Raw genomic sequence first — 17429 nt, 5'->3', positions numbered from 1 at the left:
ACGGATTGTGTCCAAACTTGGCCGAGTCCGAGTGTGTTTTTGCCTTCCATCCTGTCTTGTCCTAAAAACGTCACCTTGGCGCAAATAGCATAAAAAATAAGCTTGTCTGTTTGTCGGTGTAAGGTGTTTCTTTGTTTCATGCGCTTTGTTCAATAACCTTTGCATGTTTATATATAAAAGTGATGAAATGAAAATGTTGTCTCGCAGTTGTTTTTGACAAAACTACACTATTCGTTATACTGTGAGTGATTTTGTCTTGTATTCCTTTGGTAATACTGCTGCACATAGTTTTACCCATCACTCTGACAGAGTGGGAGGTACACCTACATGTGCCTGGCCTGAGAGAGGTCAAAACAACTTCCAGCTATGTATTCTATTTGCATTTGCAAATTGCTTCCGTGAACTTGCCTAAAAAAAATCTCCTGCCCTCCCCAGATACTGTAAGCTGTTAGCCTTGGCCTTGTTGTTGTCTGAAGGTTTGTTTTTCCTGACTTTTTGCAGGCTAACATCATATTGTATTCCAATCAAGTGTCTGGGCAATCTTATATACTTTAAAGGATCTTGCATAACTTGTTGAATAACACATCTGGGCTGCAATAGCAGAGGTTTTCATTCTTGGAGTGGAGTTTTACATTTCTTACAAACTGACTGTTATAGGCAAATACCTGACCTTACCTATTGTAGCCTTCAAGTGCATTCCTAAAATAAGTCCACAGACTTTGAAAATTTTTCTTCTTCCACTGCCCATGTGATTAAAAAACATGTGCCGAGGTTCTTGCTGTGCGATTGTATTGCGTTTGGCATGTGCTACCTGACACCGCAGCGGGAAGCTATGCTAAGCATCAGGCACGCTCCACATTTCGCCCTCTGATTGGCTCTTTGGGGTGCAGAGGCTTTGTCTGCTTGGACCAATGGGACCCTAAAGAAGTTGGTTATGACAGCAGTTTGACCCACTTTCCTCCGGGTGTGTGTTCTAACCAGAATGATTTCTGCTGCAGTGCTTTTCTGGGGTGTTCTCCTGATGGGTCATTCCCCAAGATCACTTTGTGCTGAGTAGTTCTCTAAAAGGAAAAAGTAGGATTTCCCACCCACTTTCCTCATTATTATTTCCCTCAGCTTCATTTAATTACTTAAAACAGGCTATTGAACATCAAAGGAAACAAAAGGCACAAGAAGGAATATTAAACGTCAGTATGGCATGGAGCGGCTTTACATGTGATGTGAGGTTTTGTATGTTTGAACCTTTGTACTGAAACGTTTTTAATGAGCTGCAAAAAAGACCCATATTTAAAGACTATTTTAAAAATATTAATGATTTCAATAATCCAGCCAACCGTTTTAAAGGATACTGTGGAAATGCAGAAGCACCCTTCCCTGGCAGATTTGCCCAGTCTCATGCTGTTATAGCTAATGCAGCAGTGTTCCTGCATTCTCAGGCCCTGATACACTGTAAATGATGATGTATCAAAACCTAGGTGTGTATAATTTGGCAAAGCTCTTTTGTGACGTGAATTGTGTATGCTTGTTTGTGATTTGTACTAAACCTCTGTAAATGTTAAGACAAATTTAGAGGATACCATCTATATTATTAGGATTCATGTAGATACAGGCAACTAGGTTTTTGTCTGTTAATGGACTTAGTCTAGGAGTTTTTGCTTTGCTCTCCAAAGCTGCTGTTCTGCACTTCCCCAGATCTCCAGTATAAGTAGACTGTATTATCATGTTTGTGTTCAGCTCTGCACTTGGTGGTGCGATGCAAATGAACACTCATGAGTTTGTTAGAAATGGACAAGAAAAATTGTGTTGCTCCACACCTGGACTAGGGAGACGGTTATCGTAAATGCCTCATGAGCTATTTCCATACACAATCATACGCAGGTGCAATGGACAACCAAATTAAAAATGGAACAAACCATCACACACAACATGTAGGGATGTCGTGTCAGTTTATTTCAGGTATTGTATTCGTTGTACAAATTTACAAAATTTACCCAGGACCTTTGTTTCTGAAAACTTTTTTGGTTCTCTTTAGAGCTTTCTTACATGTAGCATGTCTGCTACAGTATTTACAAGAATTTATAATGTTTTTAGACAGTTGAGGGGGGGAAAAAAGCTGCATGGCACTGATCTCACAAATATCCTGGTTCATCCCATGGATGTTCCCTGTGCCCCCTCTGCTGCTGAAACAAGGGTTCCACCACAGAACTTGTGGAGTCAGACTTGTGAAAGACCAGAAAGCAGTGAGGGAGGCAGCTGTAGGATTGATTGAGATGTTACCCATTGATTTAATTGCGGAGCACAGGGAACCCCAGAGATATTAACAGAGTCAACATGAGCATGCCCTCAAGCTAACATGGCCATATCTGTACATGAAATCTGCATCATTTGGGAACAAACGTAAGACTCCCACAAGGCATTACACTGCACCAGTGCTGCCCTGTGGATGGTCTCCGACTCAACCCAGGAACACTTTGAAAGGCCTGACGACATCCCTCTGAACCAAGTCCAGACTGGTAAAATAAACACACACTAAAAGCTAAAATGGCAGGAGAATATACATAGAATCAAAATAAGTTTTTGAAATGCCTTTACAACATAGAACACATTTAAAATATGTTTTTATATGTATACACGCCACTTGAAGTTTATATATTTGCATCCCCACACACTTTGTACCTCGAGTTCTGAATTTAACAAAAAAAATTACACAATTTTCAAACACAGCAAGTATTTATATATTTATAGATATGTACACATTTACAAAGTCATAGGTTTTCTATATACATGTAGTGCATGTGCAATACTCTGCACATCTTAATATTAATTCATAGAGTTAATAAAATAGAGACCGTATATAAAGTTTGTAAGCATATAGCTTGCTTGGAAGGAAGAGGACCCATGACTAACTGGGTGAGTGTTCACCCATTGGAGTGCTCTCTGTTACTCGCCTGGAAGGAAATCGGACATCTGTTCTGGTGATTGATTGGTGCAAAAAACAGGAATGGCTTGTGTTTCTAGCACCCCATCTGGTCTGTGTGCCTTTCTGCCAAAATTCGCCCACGCTGATCAGTCCCTGAACTTCGACTCACACCTCCGCTTGGACCACTTCATAGCCTTAGCTGTGACTTCTCAAGGGACCCTCACAATTCAGCATGGTCTGAGAGGCCCTGTTGTGTGGTATGTAACCTCAGATCGGCTGTTGATTGGTTGGAGACGATCGAGCAGACCTCGGTTTACGCCGCTCGCTCCGTAACCCTTTCGGGGTCACTGCTGCTGTTTCCTCCAAACGAGGCACACGAATCCCAGCCCCTCGATGCGCAGGTACCGCCTGCATCGGCCAGCAATGAGGGCGGAGCCCTGGAGGGAGGCGGCCAATCCCATCTGTCCCATCTTTTTAACCCCGCCTCTACCCTCGCGGGCAGGGCCGTGTGACCCGCAGCGGGCAGCGGGCGGCGGCGATGGCGGCGGCCGCCGGGAGCTCACGCGTCGATGCGGAAGGAGAGCAGCTTCTCCGAGTGCATGTTGTTGAGCGTGCGCAGGTCAGGCAGCTTGAGCAGCAGCTTGGTGAAGCGGGAGGCGTCGGCGGGGGCGCTCTTGCCCACCAGAGCGCGCAGGGCGCGGATGAGGCTCTCCTGCAGCAGCTCCACCGAATTCACGTTCTCGATTCCGGAGCGATCTGTTTAGGGGGGGGGCAGAGTTGGAGGCCGTGAGACACGTATAAAATGTTTTGCTCATCTCAAACTGAAATTATTTTTTTTTTCCTTAAACCTCATTATTTATTTCATTGAACCCAAACTTCAGAAGGCAAATAGTTTTAGGGCAGTCAACATATTAGACTTCCATTATTAATTATAATTAATGGTTAATCCCTGTGCTTGCTGGCAGTGTCTTCCCCTCACCTGCAGAAACCAGTACCACGGCAGTGAAGAGGCCCAGCTCCTCGGGAGACAACTCGAGAGCGTTGAGCTTCTCGCTGAAGTCGAACATGGTGCCCAGAAGGTCACCCATGCCCATGCCGTGCAGCGCCTCCAGGCTGTAAGTGGCCCCAGAGATGAAGGTGACGGTCTTCTCTTTCACGTTGAACAGGGACGCAAACCGTACCATCAGCACCTGCGGGGAGGGGGCGGTGGCAAGAGGTCAGCTCGCTCGTCTGCGTTGGATCACTGTCCTGTGCTGAGTAGACTTGTATGGCTCAGGGCTGCTTTCTAGCTGGTCTTGCACTTTGCAACTAAAGTGGTTTGGTGTCGTTAGGTTATGTTTCATTCACTGCGGTCCTGCAATATTAAGGAACAGATTGCTTTGTGGGCTGTGGTTATGAGGCACTGGAAGCCTACCTCAAAGGTGCCGGCCTTGAGCAGCGTGACCTGGTCGTGCTGCGAGAGCTCGCTGAATCCTGGGATGTGCTTGGCAAACTCCACCACCTCGCGCACTGCCGGCGTGAAGCTGAGGGAGAAGTCCTCCCAGATCTCCTGCGGCGACTTGTTGGGGTCGGCCTGGGGGTGCATATTCATGGGACAAGCCTGGGCCGGGGGGAAGGTGTCAGAAAGAGCATCTCCGGTTAGCTACTCCAACAGCACTCAATATCCTCACTTGACAGGTAGAAACTCAGCTGTCTTTAGTTGTAATAAAATAAAGTAGCTACTATAGATGGACCAGTGTTGCTGTGGCACTCACCAAAAGGATCTCCTTGTGGCCCTTCCAAGGGCAGTTCTGACCCTGGGTGGTGCCGTTGTGCTCCTGGCCGTGCTGGCTGCCGAACAGGTTGCTGTTGTTTTGGCAGAGGCGGTGGCCTTTGTTGTGGTGGGGGAAGCCATGGTGGTGGCCATTGATGGCGGTTGGGGGCAGGTGGCAGCTGTTCTGGAGCGGGCCCTCGTGGGCGTGGCGCATGGGCACGTTGTTGTCGTGGTGGTAGATGGTGTTGAGGCCGTTGAGGTGGTAGCTGCTGGCGCAGCGGTTGGCCTCCCAGTTGTCCAGCTCCCCGCCATTGTGCAGTCGCATGCCCACGCCCAGCTTGTCGTGGGCGTAGACGAAGGTCTCGCGGTGCGCCCTGGCGATGGCGGAGATGGTGTTGTCCACGCCGGGGCTGGGGCACAGCGGCGGGGAGGCCACCGACGGGGGCGGGCTCTGAGCCAGCGGGGGAGGCGGGGACACGGCCACGGGGACTGGGGGAGAGGGGGGCGGGGCGGCCAGAGGCTGGGCCGGGGCGAGTTTGGGGGCCTGCGGGGCCAGGGCCAGGGTCGGCGGGGAGGAGGACGAGGTCAGGCTGGCGAGCTGGAACTCGCTCTGCAGCTGGTTGTTGACCATGTTGTTCATGGCGCTCTGCATCTCGGCCAGCATGCGCTGCTTCTCACGCTTGGGGATGCGGCCAAAGCGAACAGCTGCAGAGAGGGCGGCGACAAAAAGAGAAACGTCAGTTACAGCCCTTGGACAGGCTAAACATCGCTCTCCGCGGGGGCGGCGCGTTCAGAGAGGCTCGCCACTCACCGTCGCGGGACATGCCCACAGACAGGCATTTCTTGAAGCGACACTGCTGGCAGCGGTTGCGGTTGATCCTCATGATGGTGCAGGTCTCATTCTTCAGGCACTTCTTGTACTGGATGTTCTGCTGGATGCTGCGTCGGAAGAAGCCCTGCGGGACGGAGGAGAGCAGGAGCCTTTCTTTAGCTTCGAGCGGACGCCCCGCATTGTAGCGGAAATCGCACAGCATGTGAAGAAGCCCATCTGGGAGAAGTGTGCTGCGGATGCGGAGGGAAGCAGGCTTACCTTGCAGCCCTCACAGGCGTGTACCCCGTAGTGGAACCCCGACGCCACGTCTCCGCACACCTTGCACAGCAGCACCATCCCATTCAGCTCTGAGGAAGGAAACACGGCAGAGAATGAGACTGTTTGCTTAGTGAGAGCACTTCTGCCTATGGCCCACCACGCCCAGACAGTCATATCCTCCCCATTAAAAAGCAAACACGGGCTCAGGCTATAGGAGATCCACACTGTCACACATGGCTTAAGTTCCATTCAGCTGCTGTTCCAGCTCTGATGGATAGGCAGCTCTGAAACCGTGTGTAAATATTTGTCAGCTCACAAGGGGGGGGCGGACACACTTACTGGTGAGGCTGGCGACCGACTTGCTGGGGGACGACCGTGAGCTTCCTCCTTCGTCGCGCCCCCGTGGCGACCCCCCCGAGCTGGAGGAGCTCCCATCCTCTCCGGACCCCGAGCTGGAGCTGGAGCTGGAGCTGCTGGGGTAGATGCGGGAGGAGTCCTGCGAGCCATTGGGGGAGGGCGGGAATGAGGAGCCGAAGGTGGGCTGCGAGTAGGCCAGCGACTGGAAGCTGCTGTTGGAATTTTCGCTGTACATGGACACGGGGCTGGTGCGGTTCGGAGAGCCCCCACATGACCCAATGTAGGAGATCACGCCCCCTGGTGGCGAAAGAGAAAATCAATAATCTGTTATTGCACAGAATAGAATGAGAGACCCCCCAGTAAAGCCATTCTGACATCTTGAGTTTAAAAAAAATTCAACAAAGCCTGGAATTTCACTGGTCTAATTCTGCACAGAGTTAATAAGATCCCTGGTAGGACTGGTTCCACACACCTCTCCTAACAGTTCTGTTAGCTGCCTAATACAGGAGGTGGCTGCATCTGTGGCTGTACTAAGTGTTCCCACACTTATTGAATGCCAGAGACTTTAAGCTCTTTAGTGCCAAGGATGCCTTGACAACCAACCTGCTGGGAAAAGCTCAAGCGGGCTGGTGGTAGAATAAATTAGGTGGCGTTGATTCAGACTTTCTAGACACACTGGCTGGAAAGCCCATCTGAAAGGAAATGGGGTCAACATATTTTCTGGGACTCAAACCAAAGCTGCACACACTCCATTCTTTAAGGTGAGGTGCAACTGTGACAATCCAATAGTTACTGTCTGAGAACATTGTATCACCGACTGGTACCATTTGTCAGTGGTTTCCACCCAATAAAGAGTCAGTGCTGCAAAGAGGCCTCAGCTCAGCTTAAATACAACTATGAGCCCACGGTCTACCAGTGGGTAAAGTGTTCTCAAAAGACCCCATGCATCTAAGCAAGCTGTCCTGTGCATTTCCGAATGACAGCAGGCTGCCCTCACGTGCTGGAAGATGCGCACGAGGTGTAGACTCTGGAGGGTTAGTGCGGACAACAGTTAGGTACTTTGGTGCGCGCACGTGCCCTGACTGACTTTCTGCCTTTAATCCAGCGCTGTGGTGTCTGAGCCTCTTCCGATGAGACTGCACGCTCCATCCTGGAGGTCATGTGACCGAGTGCCCCCCTCCGACAATGGCACGCCTGGCCCAGGCGCTAATCGCCTCTTAACACAACACATTCCTCTAGCGTGCAACGCATTGGCAGGCCTCTGTCCACGCAAACATGACTGGGGAGGCTCTTGTCCTTAGCCTGTCTTTCAAGCTTGCACGTGGACAGAAGTTTTGCTGCCAGTGTTGGACAGAGCCCAGTGTATTGTCTGCCAAAACAGGCAAGATTCTCCAATACTGCTGTGGAAAAACACAGCTGGGTAGCTTTCTGCACTCATCACTTTTCCAGAATGAAGCATTAAGTCCTTATTAATCATTCCACTGTTATCATTTGAAGCATCATGTTTAAATAAAGTGGCGCCTTGCTAAAAATAAAATTACAAGGAATAAATGACCAGTCCGCCTATCTGTTCTGCTCCAGACACTACAGATTCCAGGACTGAGTACTTGGCAGATTACATAACTTCGTACTAGAACAAAGGGTCAAAAGGTCACTGTGTCAGGTGTAACCACAACAGCTACACGTGCAGCTGCCTGGACTGGCCCCCTCTCTGTTTCTCTATTGGAAGCACATGTCGCCTAATATTTGTTCAGTCAGACGCAATCAGAGAAGCATAAATTGTTTATTTTCCTCGGAAACTGTGAGTAACCAAACAGTGACACCCTGATCTCTCCGTCTGTGTGGTCTGTTTATATAGAGTATGTACTCTAGTACGAGTTCCTGGCTTCCAGTAGAAATTTTCGAAAAGATTTCCAAATTAAAAGCCACTAACGTTACAAGAAAGATCAGCGCCACGTGACTGAAAAGCACGTTCTGTGACTGATGCTAATTCTTGCTGTACAGCGCTCTTCTCGTTTTTTTTTTATATTATTACTTCTGAAAAAAAAGCGGGGACACTTTTCTCATCATCAAGGGAACGCTTTCGTCCGGACCAATCAACTGGCGAGGCAGTCGAGCGATCGCTGAGGAACACAGCCATCCCATCGCAAACCCGTGTCGGCTCGGCGGCGCCTGTGTGGGCTGGGTGAAGTGGCTCATCCTGAATCACGCCCCCGCTCCACGTGCGCCGCAGACCTCAGGCTCTTCAACGAGACTGGCTTGTTCTGGACACACCCTCCGCGCACGCCCACTTTTCCTCTTTCACATTCACGCGTTCCCCGCTGCCGCCTCTGTGCTATCATAAAGCGCCCCGAAACAGCTTTATTCTGCTTTTATTATTTAAGATTCTCGGTTTGGGCTTTCAGCCAAACGATAACACGCAAAGTGGGAATATAATCGCTTTTCCCACAGAACTGACTTTCTTGTTACTTTTATCAATGTTGCGTATGAAATTTATAAATGAATGCGAACATATTTAATTCAAGTAATGATACACACTAATTATATTAGCGATGTAATGTTAATACTACGCTAACACGTCCTCGTTAGCTCTCCAATGACGTGCTTGATGCTGTATGAACAATGTGTTACATAGTAGGTAAATTTCATGCCCCAGTTTCGAAATATACACGGGAATGGGCCATGCTTATCCGCGTCGCAACATTTCCCCGCTAGCTATCCAATCACCGAACGCACATGGCACCCAAGTCTGCTTCACCCATGGGCTCGGCCAAGGGGGCTGGACATGGTGACGAAAAATTATGTAATGAGGTAGAACACTACCAATGAAGAGGGAGCGAGGGACTGAATGAAAACAAAACGCACATGGCTAGGCTTGGAGGTCCATGTGAATTGGACAACAACACGAGTGTTGCCTGCATCAGAGGGATGTTCGTACACCTGACATTTCTGTTCTGACCTACTTCCACAAACTCCTGGGAATGGGGTGATCGAATTCGTGATATCTTTGGCCACAAACAACAGTTCTTCATTTTAACATCGGAACGGCATCTTGGAACACAAAAGACTCACATCACAGTCACTAGAAGCAATACATTTCGCCTTACGTTCCTTCATTCATTTACGATGACCGGACCGGGTGACCGCCAACTAACAAGTCGGTAGCGTATATAATTTATTGGAAATTGCACGGACTAAGATGCCTTTATAGCAAGTGCACTGCAGTTCATTCGGTTACTATCCAATTGTAAAGGCAATTGATGAGAACATTATATCTGTATTTATGCACATACATTTTAACATCTATAATAGTAAATAGGAAAATTGTAGTAGTAGTAGTAATAATAATAATAATAATAATAACAATAATAATAATAATAATACTACAGACGCCGCTGAAAGATAATTATTTTCTTGGACTGAGAAAAAGACGGTTTGCTCATACAAGACTCGAAATCTACAGCAGATAGTACACATCCATCTACTACTGATGGCTGGCTTAAATGTCATTGTACCGAATTCCACTGACCTGTGTCATGTTTACATTACAGGAGCACGCAACAACTTTTATCAATATAAATGAACCAAACTGCGGCTACAGTAGTTCCAGTTTCACATCCAATAAATACTAGCGCATCCACACGAAATGCGGCGTCTAACAGACATAGCAGATTTAGCTAAGTTAGAGGCAACTTTGTGAACAATACAGACACAATACACCACAAAAATATATATCTGTATTTAATAGCACAGTCGTCTGGTCTTCTGTATATTTACCCGTATTGTTGTTGTTCGTGTCCATAGTTGTCATCTTCAGTTCCAAAAGAGTCATGCAGATATTGGCGAAAATAGGACACACCTGAGACCCTTGAAAGATGCGTTTTCACCTTCCACTTCCCTTCTGGAAAAGCCTTCAGATTATTTTTCTGTAGTATATACTTTCTATGACATATATGCCATAATGAGTTCTTGAAAAACTAGACTAATTTTAAAGATAAATTTTCTTATATTAGGCTTCAGTCCTGCAATGTTCTTTTAAAGGATTTTACCCGAGAGTTTCCCTCATAGTACACAGCTGCTGTGGGAGATCATGTAAAATATAGTACATTCTCCGTAAGCAGTGCCAGTGATGGAGAACACTCTGCGTATGTGCCGTCACCAGCTCTATCTGTGTCGCTCTGAACCGCAGTTTCCAAGCCGGCCAGTTTTGCTCGAGCTCAGACATGAAACAGAGCCTATAGCGCGCAGGCGCGGGACTCGCAATGGCTTCCTGCACGAGGCTAAAAACGGGAACATGTGACCCCGGGGAGTGCCTCGTGCCCCAGTGACACACTTTTTCACAGGCATATTTCATTATTTATTTTTTTTGAACCCGCGCACGTGGGGAGGGATGTAGCGCTCATGGCTCTGGGATTTGTAGTTCATTTTGACATTTATACCGTTTGAACATCATTGCAACCCCTTTACCTTTAGCGCCAGTGATCACATTTAAACTATGCACAAGGGCTTAAAGTATATCATGGTCCAGTCCAAAACGAGCCTTTAAATGAACCTTAAAAAGATCTTTTCACTTCAGAATAATTATCACAGCTTTATCTTTAACCAATGGTGTAGCATGTGTGCAAAGCTTCATCACCATAGCTCATGCTCTGCAATGACACCGATGATTCTGTGCTGAGTCACGTACGGTCTGCACAGAAAAGATCTCATCACACCTGCACTGGACCCTGTCTGAAATCATTGGAGTAGCCCACACTAATTGAGCTCGGTCTTGGCTGTCACTAAGAGCCATATCAATTGGACAGCCAAATTTCAGTCACAGTGTTGTGAGGTGGAGCACACACCATACCATTCAGGGGACAGGCTTCCATAACAAACCCATGCGGTAAATGTATACAGGGAAATATTGCAGTTCTGCAGAAAATCTGTATGCAGAAAAGATTACAGAATGTAAAATGAACAATGAAGTTTGGTTCCTTGTTGATGTAATTGATAGCAAAGAGAGTGCAGAAAGAGATTTGACCATCTTGCACTACGTCCAGGTCTTAGGAAGGACTTTTAGGAGACGTCCTTAGATTAGATGCATTGCTACAAAAGGACTGCTCTGCCCTAGTGGTGTTTGCTATGGATCCCCACCTGTAATGACTTTGCATTCACCAGCTGATGTCCCTCTTCCCTATTTTTCTCCTTCGAACCATGCCCTGTTTGCCAAGTATCTGAGCTTTTTATATCTGGCTGAACTAAATGTCCTCAGCAGAAGTTTTGGTGTCACTGTCAGTGTTGCAATGCATTTCTGGGCCACAGTGAGATTCTGTGGTGGTGGTGATCAGATGCCCATGCTCCTCCAATATAGTTTCATAAGGTCAAATTGCATGTTATTTGAACTGGAGAAAAGCTAAACCTTTCAATATTTTGTTTTTCATCAGAGGTTCTTGTGCTCTTTGCTAGTAATCTGGTGCTCAATCTTCTATTCACAGCCTTTTTATCAACAAGGAGATAAAATCAAAGTAATTTTAGAACATATTATGTCTGGAGATACTGATATAGTGAAGTGAGGCCTGCCAACATCATATCATTATTTGGATGTGGGTGGAACCCTCTGATAAGCATCTATGTTGGCTTTCCAAGTTAGGAGACAATTTCAGGTTGTAACTGTGTACAAATGATAAATAAATGAAGTCCATTCATTTTTTAAGAGACATTGTTGCATGTGGGCTGAACCATTACAGAAGGTCATGTGAATTTCTTCAGTGTCAACATTATCTAGATGGTGAGATCAACTTTTTAATAGGTAATTTTTAAAATAATGATGTAATGCTGATTTGATTTAATGAAAGTGTATACATCCTAGCAAGGCTATTCTCTTTGTTCGTAATAAAACAGTTTTGCACTGGATAGCTTGATGTCTTAAAGGTATTCCGGTACACATCGTTTCACTTTGCAGTAATCTTTCTTCACTGTCACCCTGCCCCGATTCTGCCAAGTCTCACCTAACCTTCCTCAGACACGGCCTCGCAGGTGTTCGCTTGCGGCAGCAATATCGCACACCTGAAAGCCGTCTCTACTTTTAAACAGTCCCTGACCCATAATGCATTGTCTTCCATCTCCATGCGCAAAATAATGCTATTTTATTTGGGCCAAAGACGCAATGTCAACCGAAAATCGCGCAAATTAGCTGCAGCATGATATGTTACATTTGCATTAAAATATACAATCCCACGCGCTTGCACAGCCAGCGTTTGTGGAAAAGTACATTTAAATTTTCACTTTGGGCAAACTAAAATTACTCTTTAATGCCTGCAAAAACGGAAAGGATTAAACGATGTGCAATTGAAGAATGAATAAAAAAAAAACCTCGTTTTTCTCATCCATATTTAATCTCTTAAATATGGATGATTGTATTCACACCGTGAGAAATAGTCTGAGAACAGGCTGATTAGAATACACCCCTGTTCTTGAGTATACAGTCTTAGTTGCGGCTGTATGTGGTTCTTGAACCAGCGAGAAACACATTACACTGTTCACCTTGTACTGCAGTCAGAAAAAAACATACTAACGTTGAACTTGTCGTTTACTGCTTGAGCACCTGGCTACACACTTGGCGACGCGTGCCTAGTGCACGTGAGTGCTAGGTTGTATCGCTTTTATTATTGTTTTCCCCGAAGGTGTCCTTTGATATCGAAAGTGTCTTGTGATATTGTTAACGGCCGTGTTATTGTTCTAGGGCACGTGTTTAATCTGGACACCTAGCAATAGCTATCACGGTGATTTTCTAAAAGATAACTAATCATTTCTTGGACTTGCTTCTGTTTACGTTAAGCACCCTGCTAGTAGCCTACTGCAGCACGTTGACTGGGTAGCGGACGAATGTCAATGTGAAAGCTCGTAAGGCAGTCGGACAGATCAAGGATGACTAAGGGGATCAGTTCATCGGGATAAGGGAACCGTGCTAAGTTTTCGTCACGTTTGAACATCACGTTACCTGGTCAGCTACCACGAGACAGCCAGGAAAAACAGAACTACATATCTTAATGGGTGTGGGTGGCGAGCATACTCGGCCAATTTGGATTGATCCAGTACAGATAATTTACCGCAATGCTATGTGCCCAATTTAAGTGGATTCTTAGAATATCGTATAAAATAGGACAATGTTTTAGTATAAAGCATGCACATTAAAAATTCACGAATTTGTGAAATCACTGGGAACTGGCTTCATATTCTGTCCTCAATGTGTCTGTTTTTTGTTATTTTGCATAGGATACTAGATTATAATGCGCAGAATACCAATATCGAGAAACGCTGCTCTTCGACAGCATTATGCTATCTTTGAAGTCTGCTGACATTCATTCCTCGCACAGATCAGTATCGTGGCGTTATATCTCCAAGACATGTAAAACAGGATTCGTAATATACTTTCTGATGTGTTAACATTAATCTGGCATCACCTTGAAACGACGGGGAAAAAACAAACGGCAAATATCTCGTGTTTGGCAATTATTGTCAGGCTTTATTATAGACGGTACGCAGACCCACCCCCTTTGTTTTTTCGCTGTGGCTGTCAGGCGGAAGACTGGTGCCCGTGTCCGTCCTCGTGAGGAAATCCTTGAGCCGAGATCGCGCATTGTATCCGCGTGTTTTCAGACCAGTCTCATTTACGTTTGATTTACTGCAACACCTGACAGCAACGCAGCCGGATCGTTGCAATGCAGAATCTTTGTATCATTGATCGGACTCCCAAATTTAATGTTCCTTTTAGGTCTCCGCATCTTTCACCAAGCCACAGAGAGGAGTTTGCAACGAAAACGTCATGACATTTGTTTTAGGATTTAAGGAATTAAAAGCACCTTTATGAGTGTCCACAGTTTAACCTTTATTCCGTCTCTATGAAGGTGCACATTGAGCAAGTACCTGCTGACAACGTCAAAACTTGTGTTTGAATGTCAAAGCAATTTAATTAAAATATTCCTTAAATTTAGCAGAAGGTGCGGGAACCGACCGGATTATGCCTTTGACATACGTGTCTGAGTATCAACGTATATAGAAAATAAAACTACTTGTAGATTACGTTATGTCCATTTTGTTATGTATGTATTTTAGCAAACACAGAAACACTATCAATTGGAGCCATATAGCCTATATCATGATATTCCGCCTATGTAATGTTAATGAAACGTTTGCAACACTTATTGAAAATCATTAAATAGCCTATTCGTCTAAAAGGCGCACATAGCCTCGAACTAGCTGATCCATTCGATTGCAGTTTGGTGTGTATTTCACAAACATAATACTCTTACAAACGAGCAGAGGATATCATTTCAATTTAACGGGTAAGCATGTTTTAAACTCCTCGAATGCACAGTCCAGTAGCCTATAGGACCTACTGGGACGGACTTGGGGAGGGACCATACTGCACTCTTTGTCGCTAGCCACACCTTTTCAGATCTACGATCTGTTTTTTTTTCTTCCCCCGAACAGACTGTATCTCAAAACGGCGTACTCCGCACAAAATGGACATTTCAGTGGATTCGGCTGAGCGGCTGCTCTAACTCCGCGTTCACTTTCCCCCCAATACTTGTTGATTGTTGTTTTTGCAAAATTAAAATTTCACAGCGACAAGAGCGCATTACTGTGTGAAAGTAGGTCACGTCGCAAGGCCGAGCCGCCTGCTAACCTACTGTCCGCGTGACTCACAACACCGACAGGGAAGGGGCGGGCGCAAGCCTAAGTTACGGACATATCGGTCAAACTTTGAAAATAAACGCCCACTATTTCTTTCGTAAGCTTTTCCGATGGGGAGTTATGTAGTTTGCTTGTAATTAGGGTCAGATTAATGCTTACATTGTTTGAATCAGCACGTTGTCCAATCACTGCAACAAGTAGCCTAGTACACAGCACACAACTTTCTCTTAAAACTGAGCAGCCTGTGCAAAATCGTTTGCGATCCGTTGTATTTCATTGACGTAGGAATTGCTTTACCCCTTAAGAACGACTTCGCTCCCATATTTCCAGTACATCTATTGTCATAGCAAGGCATTAAAACATGGTGGCATACAAGAGACTTGGTGTAATGTTAAATTTAGATACAGGCTAAACGAGTAACGTTTCTCATAGGCGCGAACATAACAATGTTGGCTATGTAGGGAAAGAAATTCGAGACAGAAGAAAAGGAGCAGCGAGTCACTCCCTTGAAACAGCTAAAAATAAGATAACGCCCTCTCTGCTGCAGTTTACTACAGCGTTGTAGAGGAAATTGCAGCTGCCGCAGAATCCTCTGTGCCATGTGAGCGCTGCTGCGCTGAAGGCGGCTCTGCTGGCCGGGGAGCGTGAGACAGCGATGTCGTCACCGAATACTGCGGTGGTGTGTGCGCCCGGTCACCAGGCCGGTACACGTGAGAGGGCGCTGTTAAGCTGCGAGAAAACAACTGCATCCTTTTCTATGTGGAGCACTTGAGTGGGCGCCGATCCAATGCTCTATTTTCGTGGGAATAAAAGCAAGTCAGCAGGCAACATCAGCTAGCCATCGATGTAAACACCTTTTTCCGCGTGTGTCCGGGACATGTGAGCGGAACGTTCCAGGCACTCAGCTACCATTCCTTTTTGTTAATTTTTTTTGCACCGTTGGTTATAAATAGTTTTTCTGTACAAAGTGGCTCGAATGGTATATTAGTGAACTGTAAAACACCTGAACCTATAAAAAACGCCCAGAATTCTCGATAATTAATGACATTTAGGTCGCCAGCAACATGTTGCACCATGCCCTTCTTTTATTAATAGCATTTATCTTAATGAATAGCTTTAGTGGCATACTACGTTGCAGTGATTCATCGTTATAGGCAAGCCCCCACTGCGGTATTCCATTACAATGTATGCATACTTTCTTTTTTAATTAATCATTTGGAACTACTGATGGTCTCGATTTAGATCATGGAGAGACACGGCGCAATACATTTTCGGTTATTTCATTGATGGTTCTGTTGTATTACAAGTATGAAGATTCGGAGTTTGAGCAAGAAATACTTGTTAAAGTATACCCTTTACTCCATGGTAAGCTCGTATGAGTGAAAATAAAAGTATGATTCCAACCTCACTTCGGCTTCGGTTAGCCTTTTTCGCCATCTAGTGGTAAAAGTGCAAAGGTTCATTTGTGTCAACAGGACACCAATAGAGTTGATGGGCTTTGATGAATTACATTGAAATTGTGTTTGTTTGACAGACACCCTAGACATCTAGTATGACATGCCTAACTTGAATTGTATTTCTTAAAAAATATATAGCATTTTATAGCACATTTTATATTAGATATTAGAGACACATTCTTTAATCAATGATTTATTATGATGAACATGAGATCCAGGGGTTTGAATAATGATTAAAAACTTGTCTGAATATTATCTCACTTGTATCCATGAAGTACAGCACACAGAAATTGTATTGATTATGCTATTTTCTTGTTGTGTGTTTGTTTTACTTAATGTTTTCATTATGAATGTTGGTCCATGAGGAGAGTTTCAGATGGACTCCAGCATAGTATCTATGTTCCACACACAAACCCTTGCGTCTAATGGTAAGAAAGATAAATTTTAGTCACACAATAAAATTCAAAGATATGCACAAAAGCATGTTTTATGTTTTCATACATAACCAAAGAAAGAGTAGAGTGCTGTAAGCGGTCCTGTTAGGCAGTATAGGTACTATATTAATAAGTATTGCTGGGTTTGGCGCTATGAAATCACACAATTTACTACTGAATTTATTCAGCTAATGCTCTCCATGATTTCTATCCCATGTCATGACTACATTACTCTAAAAATAAAGTTACTTACAGTCGGCACAAATACACGCCCGAAAACTGACACATCACTTTTTTTACTCAAGATGATGAGTTTGCTGAAGTACCTTAGAGACACATTTAAATCCTGCTTCTTTTAAAATGAGGTCGAAGTTGTTCAATTCTTTTTTTTTTAGGTTTGCAAGTATAAACATGTCCCATTGTTCATAAGCACAAGGTACTGTCACATCACTATTGCTTTGTGGAAATAATATCTGTATATAACACAGTGCAATATTTGTATATAACTAATAGTTGTACACATCCACAACCTGCACTTATGTATACATTAACTCATTTTGATTGTGCAATAGCTGTTCTTATATATAGTAACTCATTCATTCCATACTTGTTCCATGTATGTGTGCCAAACTACTGTTGTTGTTTGTTGAATAATAGTGTTTGTCCAGCATTGGTGGTATAGTGGTTAGCATAGCTGCCTTCCAAGCAGTTGACCCGGGTTCGATTCCCGGCCAATGCA

General features: G+C 45.0%; 1 protein-coding gene and 1 non-coding gene across 2 annotated transcripts; one reads left to right on the top strand and one right to left on the bottom strand.

Moving 5' to 3' along the window:
• Nucleotides 1–1937: 1937 nt before the first annotated feature.
• Nucleotides 1938–10279, bottom strand: nr1d1 (nuclear receptor subfamily 1, group d, member 1). Its single transcript, XM_036553199.1, has 8 exons — nucleotides 9898–10279; nucleotides 6103–6417; nucleotides 5764–5852; nucleotides 5485–5629; nucleotides 4675–5378; nucleotides 4335–4520; nucleotides 3900–4110; nucleotides 1938–3676 (listed from the first exon to the last, which is right to left on the bottom strand). The coding sequence occupies exons 1-8, from the start codon at nucleotides 9950–9952 to the stop codon at nucleotides 3480–3482; spliced, it is 1902 nt and encodes a 633-aa protein (XP_036409092.1). The 5' UTR covers nucleotides 9953–10279; the 3' UTR covers nucleotides 1938–3479.
• A 7078-nt stretch (nucleotides 10280–17357) lies between these two features.
• trnag-ucc lies at nucleotides 17358–17429 on the top strand. Its single transcript has one exon. It is a non-coding gene; the product is annotated as a tRNA-Gly (tRNA).

This window comes from Megalops cyprinoides, chromosome 19, assembly GCF_013368585.1.
Source record: "Megalops cyprinoides isolate fMegCyp1 chromosome 19, fMegCyp1.pri, whole genome shotgun sequence".
NCBI lineage: Eukaryota > Metazoa > Chordata > Actinopteri > Elopiformes > Megalopidae > Megalops > Megalops cyprinoides.
The sequence above is the reverse complement of the archived record's forward strand: the minus strand, read 5'-3'. Positions and strand labels throughout refer to the sequence as shown.